The sequence below is a fragment of the Amphiprion ocellaris genome, chromosome 11 (genome assembly GCF_022539595.1).
Source record: "Amphiprion ocellaris isolate individual 3 ecotype Okinawa chromosome 11, ASM2253959v1, whole genome shotgun sequence".
Classification (NCBI taxonomy): Eukaryota; Metazoa; Chordata; class Actinopteri; family Pomacentridae; genus Amphiprion; species Amphiprion ocellaris.
The window spans coordinates 15,627,937-15,644,539 of NC_072776.1; the positions used below are offsets into that span (position 1 = coordinate 15,627,937).

At 39.0% G+C, this 16,603-nt stretch overlaps 1 protein-coding gene across 3 annotated transcripts in view; it reads left to right on the forward strand.

The window, feature by feature from the left end:
- Positions 1–16,603, forward strand: part of thsd7ba (thrombospondin, type I, domain containing 7Ba) — a 202,403-nt gene that overhangs the window by 96,903 nt on the left and 88,897 nt on the right. For all 3 annotated transcript variants that reach the window (XM_035950501.2, XM_055015530.1, XM_055015531.1), the window contains 2 exons: positions 1,578–1,736; positions 8,840–9,040. In XM_035950501.2, coding sequence (XP_035806394.2) covers positions 1,578–1,736; positions 8,840–9,040 — 360 coding nt within the window. The remainder of the gene's footprint in view (positions 1–1,577; positions 1,737–8,839; positions 9,041–16,603) is intronic.

Consider the following 16,603-nt stretch of genomic DNA (forward strand, 5'->3'; position numbering starts at 1 on the left):
TGCATTTTACCTTGTAAAACGTTGATCTAAACCTTTTCACATTTCTTTATAAATCTATTCAGGACTGGTGCCTCAGCATACACGAGCACATATAACATGGTAAATTATGGAATCACTGAGACAACCAGTGTTACTTAGGGGTTTAAAAAGTGATACTGTTTTACAAAAATTCAATTAAACTAAATCAAAGTTCTAAGCTTATAAATCACTTTGAGAAAAAAATAGAACAGCAGCATATGCATACTAAGTATTTCATTTATCTTTTTAATTAAGCACAGTGGGTAGTTTTTAATGACTGTCAACTATAAGTCTCATTTACAAATCACATTCTTTGCTGCATAATAAATATAACCATTTGTTAAATAATATATTAATTTTGCCTCCATCTATATTTTCCTATAGTGTCTGCCTGAGTCCTAGGTGGCTCCATTTTGTAGCTGAGGTGTTTTGACAGTTGCTGTGGTAAGCCCCTTCCACTTACCACATGTTCAAAGAAGTGCTTGAGGATCAGAAATGCATTTGGACGGTGAATATATTAGCTGAGTATGGAATATCAACACAAGCAGCTCTTTGAACCGGTCCATGTGAGCGACAAACATCATTAGCTCAAATCTAAAGCTGACCTCAGCACGACCCATTCAGTTTTAGCGAATGTAAACACATGTGGCTGTGTTGCATGTAATATGTGGAGCTACTTGGTCAGATAATGTTAAAAACATGTTACTCCTTTGAGACGTCTACTGCAGTAACTGACAAACAGGAAAGAAACGCAATTTAGGGAACAAAGCTGAAAGATCTGTACGGCACTTTGTCAATGTGTTTAAACAAGCACCTCATTTTTTACAAAGGAGATCAAACACAATGTAAATTACTTTTGGTAAGAAGACAAAATGCACAGTGGATATTTAGTGAATTTCTCTATGGGCTTTCATTTAAATGGAAATGTGCCACTCTGTGATGTGCATCAAAATGGAATAATAGATTGAATACATCCGTGTGTTGTGGACAGGTAAAAAATTCCCTCTTACTCTGTGTTAGAGCCCATTACAGGCGGCTGAGCTGTGATCTTCAAATGATGTCAGCCATGCTTAGCAGTGAATTGGTTCTACCGTGTCTTGACTCAATATCTCCCCATTCAGCTCCTGTTTATTCCCTTAGCTGGCCACTGCCCTCCATTTAGTATTCTCCTGAGTCAGATGTCCGTTTCACCTACTCTTTCCATTTTTGATCCAAGAGTAATCTTTGCTATATGTAGCCTGCTTCTCACCAGTGTGCGCAATTTGAAGTTGTTGCCTTTACCAATAAATGAAATTCTTTCCTCGCAATCAGAACTAAATTACATCCATACTTTCCAATCTGATGGCAACAATGCTTCTTCATCTTCTTCACTCTCTTCACATCACCTAGCACCTACCTTTGTTTGGATTCCAATCCCGAACATATTATTTGACAGCAATCACACACACACACACACACACACACACATGCACACACACACATGCACGCACCACAGCTGCCAGTGTGTGTCTTGACTTGAGCTCGGTTCATCCTTGCTTGTGTTTCTTTTGTTTGTTCAGTGTCCAGGCCTGCGAATGCCAGACTGTGTGATGGTGAAGAGCCTCCCTTGGCAGTCCAGCACTGCTCTGTTCCCTGCCAGCACCACTGCTTGCTCTCTCAGTGGTCACCCTGGGGTGCCTGCCTACATGACAACTGCAAAGAGCCACAGGGGAGGAAAGGTGTGTTGAAGTAAATTGGACATAACAACGAACAAGGTTTGGCTTTTGAACGATTTGCAGAAGCGCATGTAAATGTGTTGACTGTGACATGCCATTGTGGACAGTGTTTTATTGTCATAGGTGAGTGTGTGCTGTGTTTCATGTGTGCCCTAATGTCATCACATAGGTTAAAAAAAAAGTGTGAAATCGCTTTGTTAAGCAGGCAAGCACAGAAATAAGTAAGACATGATGGATGTTATGGATTGCTTTTTTCATTTCAGAGTAAGTAAAAATGCAGCAGGACTACAGAATGTGTAGTTTTAAAAGGCCATGCATGCTTTCTCGAAATATCAGAATGTGTCCTAAGTGCATGGAACATGCATTTCAAGCGCTATGTGTTAAATTACACAGCCCAAGTTACTTATCACAGAAAACTACTGTAATCATTGATGATTGACAGGAAGATAAAGGTAGCAGCTTGTTAAAAAGGGAATCTGGTGGCTGCTCTCATGTGCCTTCGATTGGCCACATTCATTTCCTAAAACCCTATGGTAGTACATACAATAGTTATGATGCATATTCAAATTGTTTTATTGCTTCATGTATCACCTATCTACTCATTTACAGTGATAACAACATGGAAACTTGCCTACTGTGTTTTTTTGTAAGCTAGAAGACATATCATCTGGTGGAGCTTTCTGTGCAATAATTCTTTTCACATTTGGTTTCTGGTTTATGTTAATTGGAGTAGTTTTTCTGGGATTGAGCAGAGTCATAGGTGAGCTGGTGTGCTTAAGCTGCAGCTAGTGGTAGAGATGTCGGTGTAGTAGAGGGACACTAAATCCATGCATAGTAAGCATCAATTCGTGCTTTCCAGTTCTATTTATACTACAATAGCTTTGTGTCGGTCTGTTATGTGGACGACTGTATTTTCCCTCACATCAGAGACAGAAAAGCACACGGGCCTCCTGTGGATGTTTCTGAAAGGCTGCCTGTGTCTTTGCACTTTCAGAGGAGCAGCTGGTTAGAGATTGATTACCCTGTGTTAATGTGATTATTCCTGAGTTGTGTTGAGCACAGTGGGTGGACACAGCACAGGATTTCTGGAGAAATTAGGACTTCCTTCTGTGTTTGGACTCCATTGATGGAAGTCACTACTTCAGTTACTACTCTTTTGATGATGAATTATAAAGCTGTGAAGGACTGATAATCTTCTGGTACAGTCTCTCCTCTAGACAAGCATTTGTTTTAAGAGCCTCTTGTTTTCCCTGTGCATGTGCAGTGTGGACAGTCTGTGTGGTCATGAATTATGGGCTGCGCACAGAAGCTCACAGAGGACCCTTATGGACTACAGTCAACTTGAGTGGTTGACAAAATTTACATCACATGTACCTGTGCAGACGCTGACGTGTACAGGGAACATGAACTGACCGTGAAAGGGACAAAGTCAGAGCTTCATGTAAGCCATTTTAAGACATAAAGGGGTTATTTCATGGGGAAAAAAAATACCCGATATGCAATTTTGATGAACTGATGAGTTTTAGTGGTTAAATCAATGCTAGAAGAAGAACCGTACGGTTAGGAAAATAATGCAGTTTTATTAAATGTGGAAAAAAACAAAAACACATTGTTCTGTACACTTTGTGTTGAACCAGATTACAATATTTCCCTAACCGTCACGAAGTCCTAGGAGACCTTAACTATAATCATTAAAAAGGAAACAAAACAAAAAACCCCTAAAAATATTCATTACAGACTCATTTAGTAGTAGCCAAAGAGATATATTAGTAATGTATTATGTTCATATTTTTTTATAGAAAATGAAACCTAGTTGCAGGTATAACTTTTGAAATGATATGCTATTGAAAACATTATTTCTAGGACACAGCCTAGAACCACAGACCACTGCTAGTAATACTTACAACAATAGCCACTGTAACAAGATGTAGCAACCCTGATAACAACCAAACTAGATTAGAGACTTTTTCTACTTGCCAAAAGATTGTTCCAAGATGCATCAATTTTCTAACTGTCTCAAAAATCAGAATACTGTTTTCTCGGAATCATGTTTGGCAGATGGGGAGACAGAGGGATGGCCACAGAAAAATCCAAAAAGATACTACTGAAGACTAGCTAACAAGCAGATATGGTTTAAAATTGAAACTGGTATTTGCACAGATGGGCCAGTGGTGACATCAAAAGCACACAGTCAAAAACAATTAACAGTTGAGTTCTATTGCTCAGTGCCATGTTGTACATTTACAATCAGCTGCTCACAGCAATTGTTGCCGGAGAGCTGAGTACCACTGAAAACTGTTACACATGCACATGTTATCAGTTTAGCATTGCTCCGTGTTTTGAGTGTTTTGATGGTGTAGTGCTTTGGCAACGCTGAAACTGAAAGAGAGGAGTATTGTTTATGTCGGGCTAAAACAGAAAATGTCAGTGAAAGAGAGCAATGTTGTCAGAGCAAGAGAGAGGCAATATAAGCTTGAATCTTAAATTGTTTGTTGATAAGCGGCTGGCTGAGATGAAATGCACTGTGGAGGAAGGCAGTACATGTTTAAAGCACAGCAGACGGGAAACAGAAAGAGAGCACACCTGAAGTTCAGCTCTCAGTCCCCGGGAGGGTGAGAGGAGTATCAGCAGATAAGACGCTTCCTGTCTGTGTGAGTGTATGCTTATGTGAAGTGTGCGTCTTGATGTTCTTGTGTTTTTGCACAAGCGAAAGCGTGTCATATCTGGCTGCCTTCGATAGGCCGTACATTGTGTGTGGAGTGCAGTGTGTGTTTAAGTCAGTGTGCACTGGCAGAGCTGTTAGTGTGTTAGCGCTGTGCTAAGAGGGCAGCGTGACCTCGTCCCTGCCGTGAGTAAATGTGCATGAAAGCGCCCTGGGGAGCAACTGAAGTGTGGATTGTTCAGGTCAGTGCCCACACTCTCCAACACTGAATCTCTATGGGATGAGCCGACTCCTCTCACAGACACTGTCATTAATATATTTCAAGGAGTAGAAAACACGGCATCTGCTGTTTTGCACAGGGCTCTCTTGTGGCACGCTGTCTTTTGATGGTATTCATAAAGACTCAGAGTGCACAGCAGAGTATGACACCAATACAAAATCACTTGCTGAGCTCTGTTACCTGCAATGCAATGAACAGTTATTGAGTAGTGGGGCATTGTTATGATCCATGTCGTTTGCCTGTAGCCCTTGAGCTGCAGAGAATTTCTTGCTACTATTGAATGTGAACTTAGCCTTTATGTTTCACAACATCAGAATAAACTGTGATCTGCCGGTAAACCAAAAGGCCCGTGGGATCCCAGTTTTCAGGTAGAGCAGTCAACAGCCAAGGTGCTTATGCTGCCCCAGCTTTGCTTTCTGGGAAATTACAAATTTTAATTGCTTCGCAGTGGCTTTATGTGCTTTTCACTTTTGTTCATGTTATCTTGGCCTATCATATTGTGCAGCTATGTGGGAGAATAAAATGAACATAAGAGGCGACTGGATAGAATTTTAATAATACCTCTACTAGAAATCACAAAGCTGCAGGGAGGTGAATTTCTGAACAACTGGTTGGTCCTTGTTTCCCTGAAACAAACCTGGTATAACCAAGAAATCTTTCAATTATTAATAACCATGGGGGCATGCCCAGCCAAATAGTTTTTTGTGGTTTGTATGTGAGTAGCAGAAAGTGCTCTGAGCAATACTGCAATCGATCCACAGTCTCTTTACTCTTCGAGAGCACGTTCAGGGCCGCATCAGTTGGATCGAACCCTGAACTGGTGTCTCACACTAGTAGAGGGTTGGAGATGTAATTTTCAAGGCGGACATTCAGGGGTTAGACATTTGCACTTGTGGAGGGAAGGATGTGGGACCTTTCTGCTAAATGTCAGAGCTGCAGTGAAATGAGTTGGGTTTAATAGAAAAGCTGTGGACGTTTACTGGGGGAAGTATTGGAACCACGGAAAACCATTTTTATCCTGCAATGTTTCACATACTAGAACATTTGTCTGTGTTGTCATGGAATTAGAAGAGCTTGATAGTCAATAACAACTATAAATTAGATCATGAGGTGTCCAATCAGTACAGACTTTTTCATGAAGAAATGTCCAGTTTTTTTTTTCCAATTTTAGAGTGGGGGAGATCCATCAAAAATACAGAGTAATTATGTAATTATGGATGATTAGCTAACTGGCTTAATGATAATGATTGTGTCAAGATGCTGATTATGTTATTGGAAAGGTTGCTAATTGCTTTGTAAACGTGTGTTTTGTGTTTGGAGCATTAAAGTCGCTTTAGGATCTCCTGCCGTTGTAATTTCTTCAGTTAAACTATGTTTTAGGGTGACCAGCTAATCCACTGATCTAAGATTGCATTCAATCGGGAGTTTTTCTTTATACATCAACAGTCAATTGGTGTTCATCCATATTTACTAGAGACTGTCATTGAGGTTTCATGCAACACTAAAAATCTTGGATGGAGGAAAGTAATGAATCAGCCAATTACTCAGAAGTTTTGAGCATTAATCTAGTTTAAATGACTTTAAAAGCTATAAGAACTACTGAAATTCTCCTACATTGATTTTTCAGGCCAATTTACTTCAATTGCTCGTGTTTTTGTTGTGCTGACAGCATCAAGCTGTTTCCAAATAATATTTTCTTACATATAATTGGAAAAATGTTTAGCCTTAAAGAATTTTCTCTAAAAGTAATATCCCAAGTTGAACATCAGAAAGCTCTTTTATTCACTTCATTGCCTTCCAGTCATGCTAAAAATTTGTCTTAATCTGTATCAGACCTTATAAAGTGGTGATGCTTGAAGGATGCAATACACAGTTTGTCAAGCTTTTCCTAAAACAATAGTCCCACGTCTATATCGACAATCAAAGAGCTTTTGCTTACTGTAAATTTATTGTCCATACTGGCATTAAAATATCCCTTTCTAATGTGTTTCATGTAATTATGAGAAATAGAATTCACTGTTTTGTGCAAAAATGTATTCCAAAGTGTACCTGAAGCCAATCTGAAGCAGTCTGTGTTAGACAAATAAAGAAGGCATCTTTCAAAGTGGGAGCCTCTTTGGTTTTAAATCTCCTCTTTATGTTTCCCTATAGACTCTACCTGTTGGGCTGCAGTGGAAAGATGGCAACAAAAATGGGGAATTTTGTGGAAAGGAGATTACATTTTGTCTCATCCTGCTAAACTGACAAATTTGCAGTGACACAAAGATTCCTACCCCTGACGGTGATTTGTATTAGACTCAGTAAATGTGACATTTTAGACCACGAAACTGTGACGTCCACAGCTTTAGACCGACTGCTGCACCCCTGTATCTTTTCCTGTTGCTTCTCACTTGAAAACAAATAGTTAAGCTCAGGGAGGAAGCTACACGAGTATATTAAGCTGACACACTGGAGAGCATATTTCACTCTAATTTATTACTTCAAACTACAGATCTTCACTGGTTGCTTCTCAAGCTGCAGTTTTTTTCAATCACTATCCCACACAATGCCAATGCACAACTAATAAACCAATGTATCTGCTACTTATAATCAAGGTAAAGGTGTTAAAATGTGAAGATCTAAACAACTAGACAATGTGGTAATTTAGAAATGAGGCTTAGAAAACTAGCAGAAAATTATTGTGTCAAGTAAGTGACCAACCAACAGAGGAACTACGGTATTTTGCCCTATATGATTTCAGCAGGTGCCTGTGTGGAGTCAGTGCAGCTCAGAGAGTTGACCCCAATTTAGTGACAGAAACAGCCGCAGCAGTGAAAAGAAAGTGACAGTCAGTAATTGGAAAGACAGGTGTCATTGTGCTTCAACTTGACCCCAATCACTCACACTTTTCCATTTTTTATTTTTTTTTTGCAACTTTTCCTTTTTCTGTGCCTCTTGGTTTATTATCTCTGTCACCCCGCCTGGGAGTGGAATGGGATGGAATCCTTTACTGTATTACAGTGAAGGGATTCCACTTGCAACAGGCTGCAGCAATGTTTGGTTGCACACGGACTATTATTATTTTGGTAATCACAAGATACAAAATGTGATGTAAGCAAAAGTGAGTTGTAGCAGTCCAACCCTTCCCACTAAATATGCCAATAAACCTGCATAATATAATGGTGGCTAGTGGTTAGCACTGTAGCCTTGCAGCTAGAACATCCCCAGATCACGTCCAGGCCTGGGTATGTGCATGTGCGGGTTTTCTCCAGGTACTCTGGCTTCCTCCCACAGTCCAAAAATATGCAGAGGTTAATTGGTAAATAGAAATTGTCCGAAAGTGTGAATGTGAGATTGCTTGTTTCTCTCTTTGTGTAGCCCTGTGATAGACTGGTGACCTGTCCAGAGTGTCCCTTGTCTTTGCCCCAAATATAGATAATGGATGGATGTTTTCATAATTTATCAAAGTAAAAATGGTCTTGGTATCAAATCCTTTAGAACAGTTTTTTTCTGCATTTGATTTATCAATAGAAATACAGGGCCAAATTGAATGCCCAAGAAAAATATTTTAATCTATAGTCACAGTCCTTTCTTGGGGAAGTCATGATCATGGTTTCTGGATTTTGGATTTCACATCTCCTAACTGGATTATTAAACATAAAAAGTGAGTAAATTAACAGATGGATGACAAAGCCACTTAAGCTTAGACCATATGTATATTTGTAAAAGAGAATTGTAACAGACTATATTATTTTCTCTTGTTGAAGAGAAACAGTGGTTGCCTCACACTGGGATCAAAAACAAAACAAACACCTTCTCTTCTTGTGTTTTCAGTATTCATCTATAATTGCCATTGCCATTGATTGCTGGGAGACGTGACAGCTTTTATTAGGAAATTCTGTGACTCACTATAGTCCAAGTAAATAGGAACTTGATCTCTGACAAATTACAAAAAACAGGTCACCTATGTCAAAATTTTAATTGTAGATATACTGCTACAAACAGTTAAATCTAGATTATTTGTAATTCTAGTTAAAAGTCATAATACAATATTCTGTTGTTAGGCTGAAAGGATGTGTGCATCATTTGTGTAAGACAGCATCCTTACTGCTTTGTATAGAAAAATCAGTGACCTCTCTGACAACCTTTTCTGTACTTCCCTCCTTCGCACCTGCTTTCCGTCAGGTTTCAGACAGAGGAGGAGAGAAGTGTTGTGGGAGTCTAGCAGTACACCGGGGACTTGCCCTCATCTGACGGAGTTCATCCCCTGTGAGGATCCCGCCTGCTACCGTTGGCAGGTCCAACAAGAGGGACGATGCATTCCCGCTGAAGGCTCCTGTGGTCCTGGAACTGCCGTCCAGAATGTGACCTGTGTCAGCACTAAAGGTAATGTCTTGGATTTGCTCCATGAAGGAACATCAAATTTAAAATTCCTCTCACTGTGACTGAAATTTTCTTGTTCATCCAGTTTGGCCTTCTTCCAAGTACTTAAAGAAATATCTTGAGATTTGGGAAATACACTTATTTGCTTCCTTTCCTAGAGTAAGATGAAAATATCTATACCACCTTTGGCCATTTTTACATGTTGATTCTTGTCCAGACTGAGCAGATTGAGAGTGCAGAAGATGTAAAGTAATGTGTTAATTAGCAATCGTCAGAAATACGGCTGGGCGGCTGTGGCTCAGGTGGTAGAGCGGGTTGTCCGATGATCGAAAGGTCGGCGGTTCGGTTCCCGCTCTGTCCTAGTCATGTGCTGTTGTGTCCTTGTGTCCAAGACACTCTACCCACCTTGCCTCCAGTGTGGCTACTCACACTGGTGTATGAATGCGTGTGAATGCTGGTGGTGGTCAGAGGGGCAGTAGGCGCGGATTGGCAGCCATGCTTGCCCCAGGGCAGCTGTGGCTACAAATGTAGATTACCACCACCAGAGTGAGAATGTGTGAGTGAATGAATAACGGATCCATTGTACGCGATTTGAGTATGCCTTAATAGAAAAGCGCTACATAAATCTAATCCATTATTATTATTATTACTTATAGGCAGATTTTGCTACTTTTGGACAGAGCCAAGTTTGTTTGTTTTTCTCTGTGCTTCCAGACTTTATCCTAAGAGAAGCTAACCAGTTCTTGGCTGGCATTTCTTATCTCACTTAAAATTCTCATCTAGTGAAGATGGCAAAAAAGTATCCCATAATGACAGCCTGTTTGTTTTAAAATAAACCTAGTAGTCATCATCAGTATCCATCCATCCCTCATAACCTTTTAACTTAGTAACTAAGTAATAACTTATTACACAGACGCACAGTATACACAGTATTATTTAAATAATAGCCTAATTATTTACTTAGTAGGTGTAGAGTATTGGCTCATTTATTGTTTTTTTTAGCATTAAAGTGATGCTCACCAAAAACTCTAAAATATATTCCTAAAAATAGACTAGAGCTACAAATACCTGTAAAATTCATCAAGGTTATAGTAGAGCCATTGGTGCTGTGGTCTGGAGATGTAATGTTATCAGTTGCATTATGATGCATGAACTATCAGGTATAATGTGATCCATTGTGCTCAGCTATATCGTCATGTTGGGTGACAGGAACATCAGCGTTAACGGAGCATGCATTATTCATTAGGGACCATCAGCGGGTTTATGGGCACAGAAAACATTGGCCTGATTAAAAGTCAGAATCACAGCTTCCTACCAGGCATTAATTGCTCATCTCCATAGATTATAAACCTAATTGCACCTTTTTTGTCCCTGTTTTATTATTCTGTCACAATGGATCATGTGTGTGTTTATCAGAAAGGCAGTGGAGGCTCCAGATATATTAGCCAATGGGAGAGTCTAATGAGTTTTGACAGGACAACTAAGAATGGGAGCTTTGTCGGGTTTGAGGGAAAAGGCTTATGAAATTATCTGTGGTGAATTTATTGTTAGTTAATGTTGACAAGTTGGTCACTGTTGCTTCCTTAATTGGCTTAGCGGACTTAAAATTCAAGCATGTTGGGTTATTTTCACACAAAGTCACAGCAGTGTCACGGCCATGTTGTTAAATGATGCAAACTCCTGTAAGGAGTATTTTTTTCACGCTATGACACTGTATGCCAGAACAGCAGTGATGTGGGAAATGAATATAAACCTTATTAAGCTTGCTACCATAATTTACAGTCTCACAGCTAATACTGTACGGATGGGCAGCAGTTAATATCACAGAATTATCTTTTCTGACTTTTGCAATTGAAATAAAAAGTCAGTGTAAGGTTTTGAATGGAGTTCAGATAACAAAAACAAAAAGCTTTCATTTAAAGCTCCGATATTGTGGCCCCTTTCTGCAAATCAGTGGAATTCTCACATGTTCTCAGAATTGGTCTTTCAATTTTTTAGCTCAAAAAATTGAAAAATGGTTCATTTCACAATGACGATATAACCCCTGGTTTTGGGTATGCTCTAAAGGGGCTCTTTCAGTATCTGTAGCTTCAAATGCAGCTGAACTGCTACTGTCCAGGCCCCTTTCAGGAAGAAGACTCTCTCTGCATCTGTGATTGACAGCATGCAGCAAAACAACTGACCACATGGCAGCTGACACTGACGTAAATCAGTGTGAGACCAGGACTTTATATAGTTTCTAACCTTCTCTCTGAGCAGTCGTTTGATATTGAATCATCAAGGAACTCACATAGGCATTGTTTTTAACGCATGTGAATGCAGAGTTTTTCAGATGACATGGTGGTTATTATATCAGTAGTTTAGCAGTGTAGAGCAGCATCTCTGAAATGGCTGTTTAGTCTTAGTGGGCTGCATTTCAGTCACTATTTCATACTCATTTTATTGTCTGACAATAGAAACAGAAAAATATGTAAATGAGAACAGCTTTATTGGGAATATGGCTGTATTAAAATACTGTGTATGTGAGAACAAAGAGTAGCAGACAAGTTAACAGATGTAAACATTGGCCAAGCTTAGAGCGCACTGAAACACAACAGAGGGGTTTACTATAAAGCAAGTTTGACATAGCCAGACTGTTTTTGTAAAAACTGGCTCGGCAAAACCTAAAACCCCAATCAGGCTGTCTGTGTGCAAATGTGCAAATGATGCAACAGAGTAATGCTGGTAGAATACTGTTAATATATATATTTGACCTCTCAGTTCCCTCTCACTCCACTTATTCCTGACATGACAGCTGCACGTCAGAGCTCTAAAAGTTTAAACTTCACTCATTTAAACATAACATTGAAGGAGTTAATTTAGGTGTGACACTGCCCCATTATAAATTATATGTAAAAATCCCTGTAGTTTTTGGTCAAATCAAAGTAAAATCAAAATGACTGAATATTCTCTGTGACTTTTAATCTATATCATGTCATCTACAATAACAGCAGTGTAAAACGGACTGCAAACAAGGCAATCAGCACTAAAAACCCATTTATGCATTTTCTGAATCATCAACTGAATACATACAGGTTACTGTGTCAACATGGCACATATAGTGTGCGATATTGTAACTGCACAGGTTTTTCAGTGGGGTTATTAATCTTCAGTTCAACAGGTTTAGAGATATAACCTATTCCCTCCCAATTGGTGAAAGGAGGATGCTTCTTACAGTGGATTTAAATCCAAATCTCTGAACAGAACCTCTTTCGGGGCAGGTCTGCTGTGTTGAATGAGTTCCCATGGTGATCTAGTCAGTTTATAAGAAACCCATCTTCATATCACTGAAAACTCTGACTTCAGGTTCAACATGCGTTGCGAAACTAAAAATCTCGCTTCATAGTATGCCCATCAACCCACCCAGTCCTTGCTTATTAGTTTTAAATGGGTCTCCGAATGTCCCTCAACATTGCAATTTCCACAGAGCTTTGACCAGTAGGCATGTGCTCAATGCTCATGATAATGTTAGCTGCATTAGCTACACGACATGCTAACACCGAAGAAATTCCTATTGTTGTGGGGACATCAACATCAAAAATGAAAGTAGTTCCCTGGATCTTTAGTTTGTCTGTCTGAAGTTGGAAGTGCATCAAGACTCTTGTGTTCACTTTTGCAGCCAGTAGCAAAACATTTGGTGCCAGTCAGCAAAATCAGCTCTAGAAAGCAAAGAAACCTGGTGGACTGTGAGGCAGTTGCTCATTTGAATGCCTCAACTGCAAGCAGCAGGTGGTAAGAGGGCAGGATTATACAACGTTTATGTGAGAAAACTATTGGTTATCTAGCTGGTACCTAGAAGTTCAGTAAAATTTTCATTGGCTATCTTGTTGCTGGAGGGCTTGAATAATTCTAGAAGGAAATATCTTCATATCTTAACAACTTTCAGTTTACACCTCCAAGTTTATAACAACCACACATCACAATGAAAATGCAACCAGAAGTTTAAGCTCTGTGCTACATTGAAGTGGAGGTCTCATTTACTACATAGGATAAAAAAATATTATCTTTTAGCACCAGTTAGCTTTTCTTGAAAAAATCGGACTGTTATATTGACATAAAACAAATGCAGTGGTACTGAAAAAAATACTGCTATGATATTTCATTTGATAAATGCATGTTTCTAAAAAATCTATTGTATTCATTTTTTAATTGCTCTTACAAAATATAACAGTATTTTGGAAACTATGTTTGGCCGGATGGTGATTCTCTTGCCAAGGATTTGACAGTCTATATTCATTTTTATCCAAATAAAGGCACCATCTGTGTTCTCAATACACCTGATAAAACCCACACCAAGTAGTCCAGTGAAATCCAGTACTGCTGTGTTTTTGTTTAATTAAACGAATAGTGAAAAACAGATGGATTAGAATTATGATTATTATTTTATGTATAAATGTCTCAGTGACCCCGTTTGATCATGGTCAGGTTTTTCTCTGGGGCAAAAAAGGCAAAAAGACAAGCTGCTGTCTTAGAAAAATACAGTTCAGGCTTTTGGTTTTTGAAAAGAAGTCTGTTATGATCAGCGTTTATTCAAAGCTTCTCTGTGTTCTGTTCCCAACAGGCAGCTATTCTCAATATCAGATGTAAAACAACCCTTATACAGACAAATTAATTTCAGATTTTGGTTAAAACAAGATATTACTGTGACCCTACCTGGCCTTCTACTCTTCTCTCATCTGATGAAATTCAGATAAAATAAAAATGAATAACCAAAATAGGAACATAGAGGCTAAAAAGTAAATTCACTATGAATTCCATGGAATTCTTCACACTTAAAACACACATTAGGTACAACTTTATTTAATTTCTTGTACCCGAACTGAACTGAAACAGTATATTTTACGCGCAAAGGGACTGAAAACTCTAAGCAGGATAAATTCACCCCCGGAGGTGGATTACTGATGACATTATCTGCAGCATCTTTGGGTTCCTGGGGTATGCTGTCTATATAAACTTTTCAGTGATAATTTAGAGTACTTCAAGAGTTCTTCGGGGTGAGCAATGGGGGTCTGAAACTGTTGCAGCAGGGATGCTTAGACTGACAGCAGAGAATACCTGCATACATATCCACCATTGCCTTTTTTTTCAGTGATTTTTGTTCTGACAGGGTGAGGCAGGCTAGGAGGATGGAGAGAACGGAGAGGTAGGAGTGGCATTATCAGCAGAGATGAAAGGATTGTTTGCGATAGTCTGATATGCTGTCATAAGCAGCAGTGATATTTGTGGGTACTCATGCATTATTTTTCAGCATAACAGTTTATCTTGTAATCATATAAACACATTGGCAAACCTGGCTGTCTTAGTCTGTGAAGTTAGTGTGGATTTTAGGGCGTTCTCAGGTTTTATTATAGATGCTGAAGCTGGAGTTCAGAGTCATTTATGGAAGTGAAAGTAAGTGAAAGTGAGAACAAACCTATTTACACTCCAGCTCATCTTGACTTACCCTGTCACGTTGTTCGATGAAAGATATTTTTAATTGGAGGAACTCTCTCAGTTAGTCGGTCAGCCTTTTAACCTGGTCTAGTTTCACAGTGTCCCTATTTTAAGCAGAAGCTTTCTCTATCATTAATGTGAAACCTGCTTTAACCCTCGCCACTATGTATTGTCTATCTAATTAAGAAGGACTCTTTATACTCATTATACAAATGCAGCATATCTTTTTTATATTACTGGGTACAATCAGATTCACATCAATGAGAGTATGCTGGTTTAAAAAAACTCACTGCGGTGAATCCTGACGATGGTGTTGGGAAAAGAAGAGTGTACATGTATTGTTTTGTGCTGAAATCCTTAAATAGATTCCTCATTGTGAATTATCCCTTACAATGCATACAGTATATACAATGCTTATTGATTGCAGATGGTCGATGCTTATGAAAAGATTCTCTATTGCCAGAGATTCTTGGCTGACAGCTGTGTTTACCATCCACTAATATTTGCTCCATTAAGACCCTGCTTTCATATTATAACATCTGCAGACTTTTTTTTTTGAATGGTTCAACTTTTTTGAGTCAACTGGAGTGCACATTTACAAATTCTGCCTGTGTGTAGCTGCTTTGAATAGAGCAAAAAATATTTACAGAGGATGTTAGAAACATAAATCATAAGCCATGGAGATAATTGTCATTGATGTTAACATACTGTGTAGGTTCACTCACTCGGAATAAGGGAAGTAGGTGTTTGAACTGGCAGATACCTTTTAAGATTGTGAACTTCAGTGAGGTGACAGGCGCCCCAGAGATCTGCAGTGTTTTCTCCACTTTATTCTCCCTGATTATGTGTTCTGTTTCCAATTTCCCAGCATAAAACAACTCTGCATTCCAAGTTTAAAGACAGATAAATTTGTCTGAGGAAAGCCTGTGCCTATAGAGAGCAAAGAAACAGCACTTTCCCAGCTAAGTTTATCTGATGGAGACTTAAATGATTATCTATGGCAGCTCAAGTAATCAGAAAACATCCTCTATCACCTATTTGCCAGGTTGCATTGCTTAGCAAATATAAAAGGTAATTCCTAAAAGCACTCAGGTATAGATGAAATGGAATCGAGTGACACAGGGGTGTTCAGGGACATTTTTGTTGCACAGCCAAAAGGAAGACCCAGAGGGATCTACCTATGGGAAAAACACTGTTACTTTTCTGGAGAAAATGCATCAATCTGCTACATCACACAGTCTGGACACATGCCTGCTTCAGTTCTGTTAATTCTTCTCCTCATCTGTCATCTGCCATCTGCCAGCCCACTTTGGGTTGGTGAGATAAGACACAGTGTTTGAAAAGCACAGAACACTGCTATACACCTTATAATATGTCCCTTATCACTCCATTATTAGTTCAGTGGTATTATAAATTCTCTGACACCATTTGTATAGGTTCACTGTATTTTTTTTTACTTATAGATAGATAGATAGATAGATAGATAGATAGATAGATAGATAATAGAACATTAACAGACAAGCTGCAAACAGTTTGCAAATTCTTACCCTAATGAAATAAACAAATGCTATCAAATTAATGCAACTACAGCAATGCGAGTGTGGGTTAGAGCTGTTTGCTTTCACAAGAATCATCTCATCTTGAACCATGCCTCCCAAAAAAAGCATTCTGAGAAGAGGTCTGATCAAAAATCATTGTTTTGCCTCAAGCTGGAAAGGGTTATAAACTGATCTCATCGATTTAAAATATCCAACAATAAACAGTTCACAAATTCTCTGTAAATGGAGATGATTTAGTACTGTGGCTACTCTGCTTAGAAGAGAACACAACTAAGATGGCTCCACATGTGCAATGCCGAATGCTCAGTGTTGTAGATCCCCAGAGTAATGGCTAGAGCTCTAAAGGAATCATCGGAGCTGGTTCACACACAAATTATGGATCATTGCTTCATGGCACATGGCATCTGCAACAGGAAAGGGAAAAAATCCCTCCACACCTGAAGCCTGAAGTTTGCCAAAAAGCACCTTGACACTCCAGAATGCTACTGGGGAAAAAAAAAAAAGTTTTGTGGACTGATGAAACTAAGGTTGACCC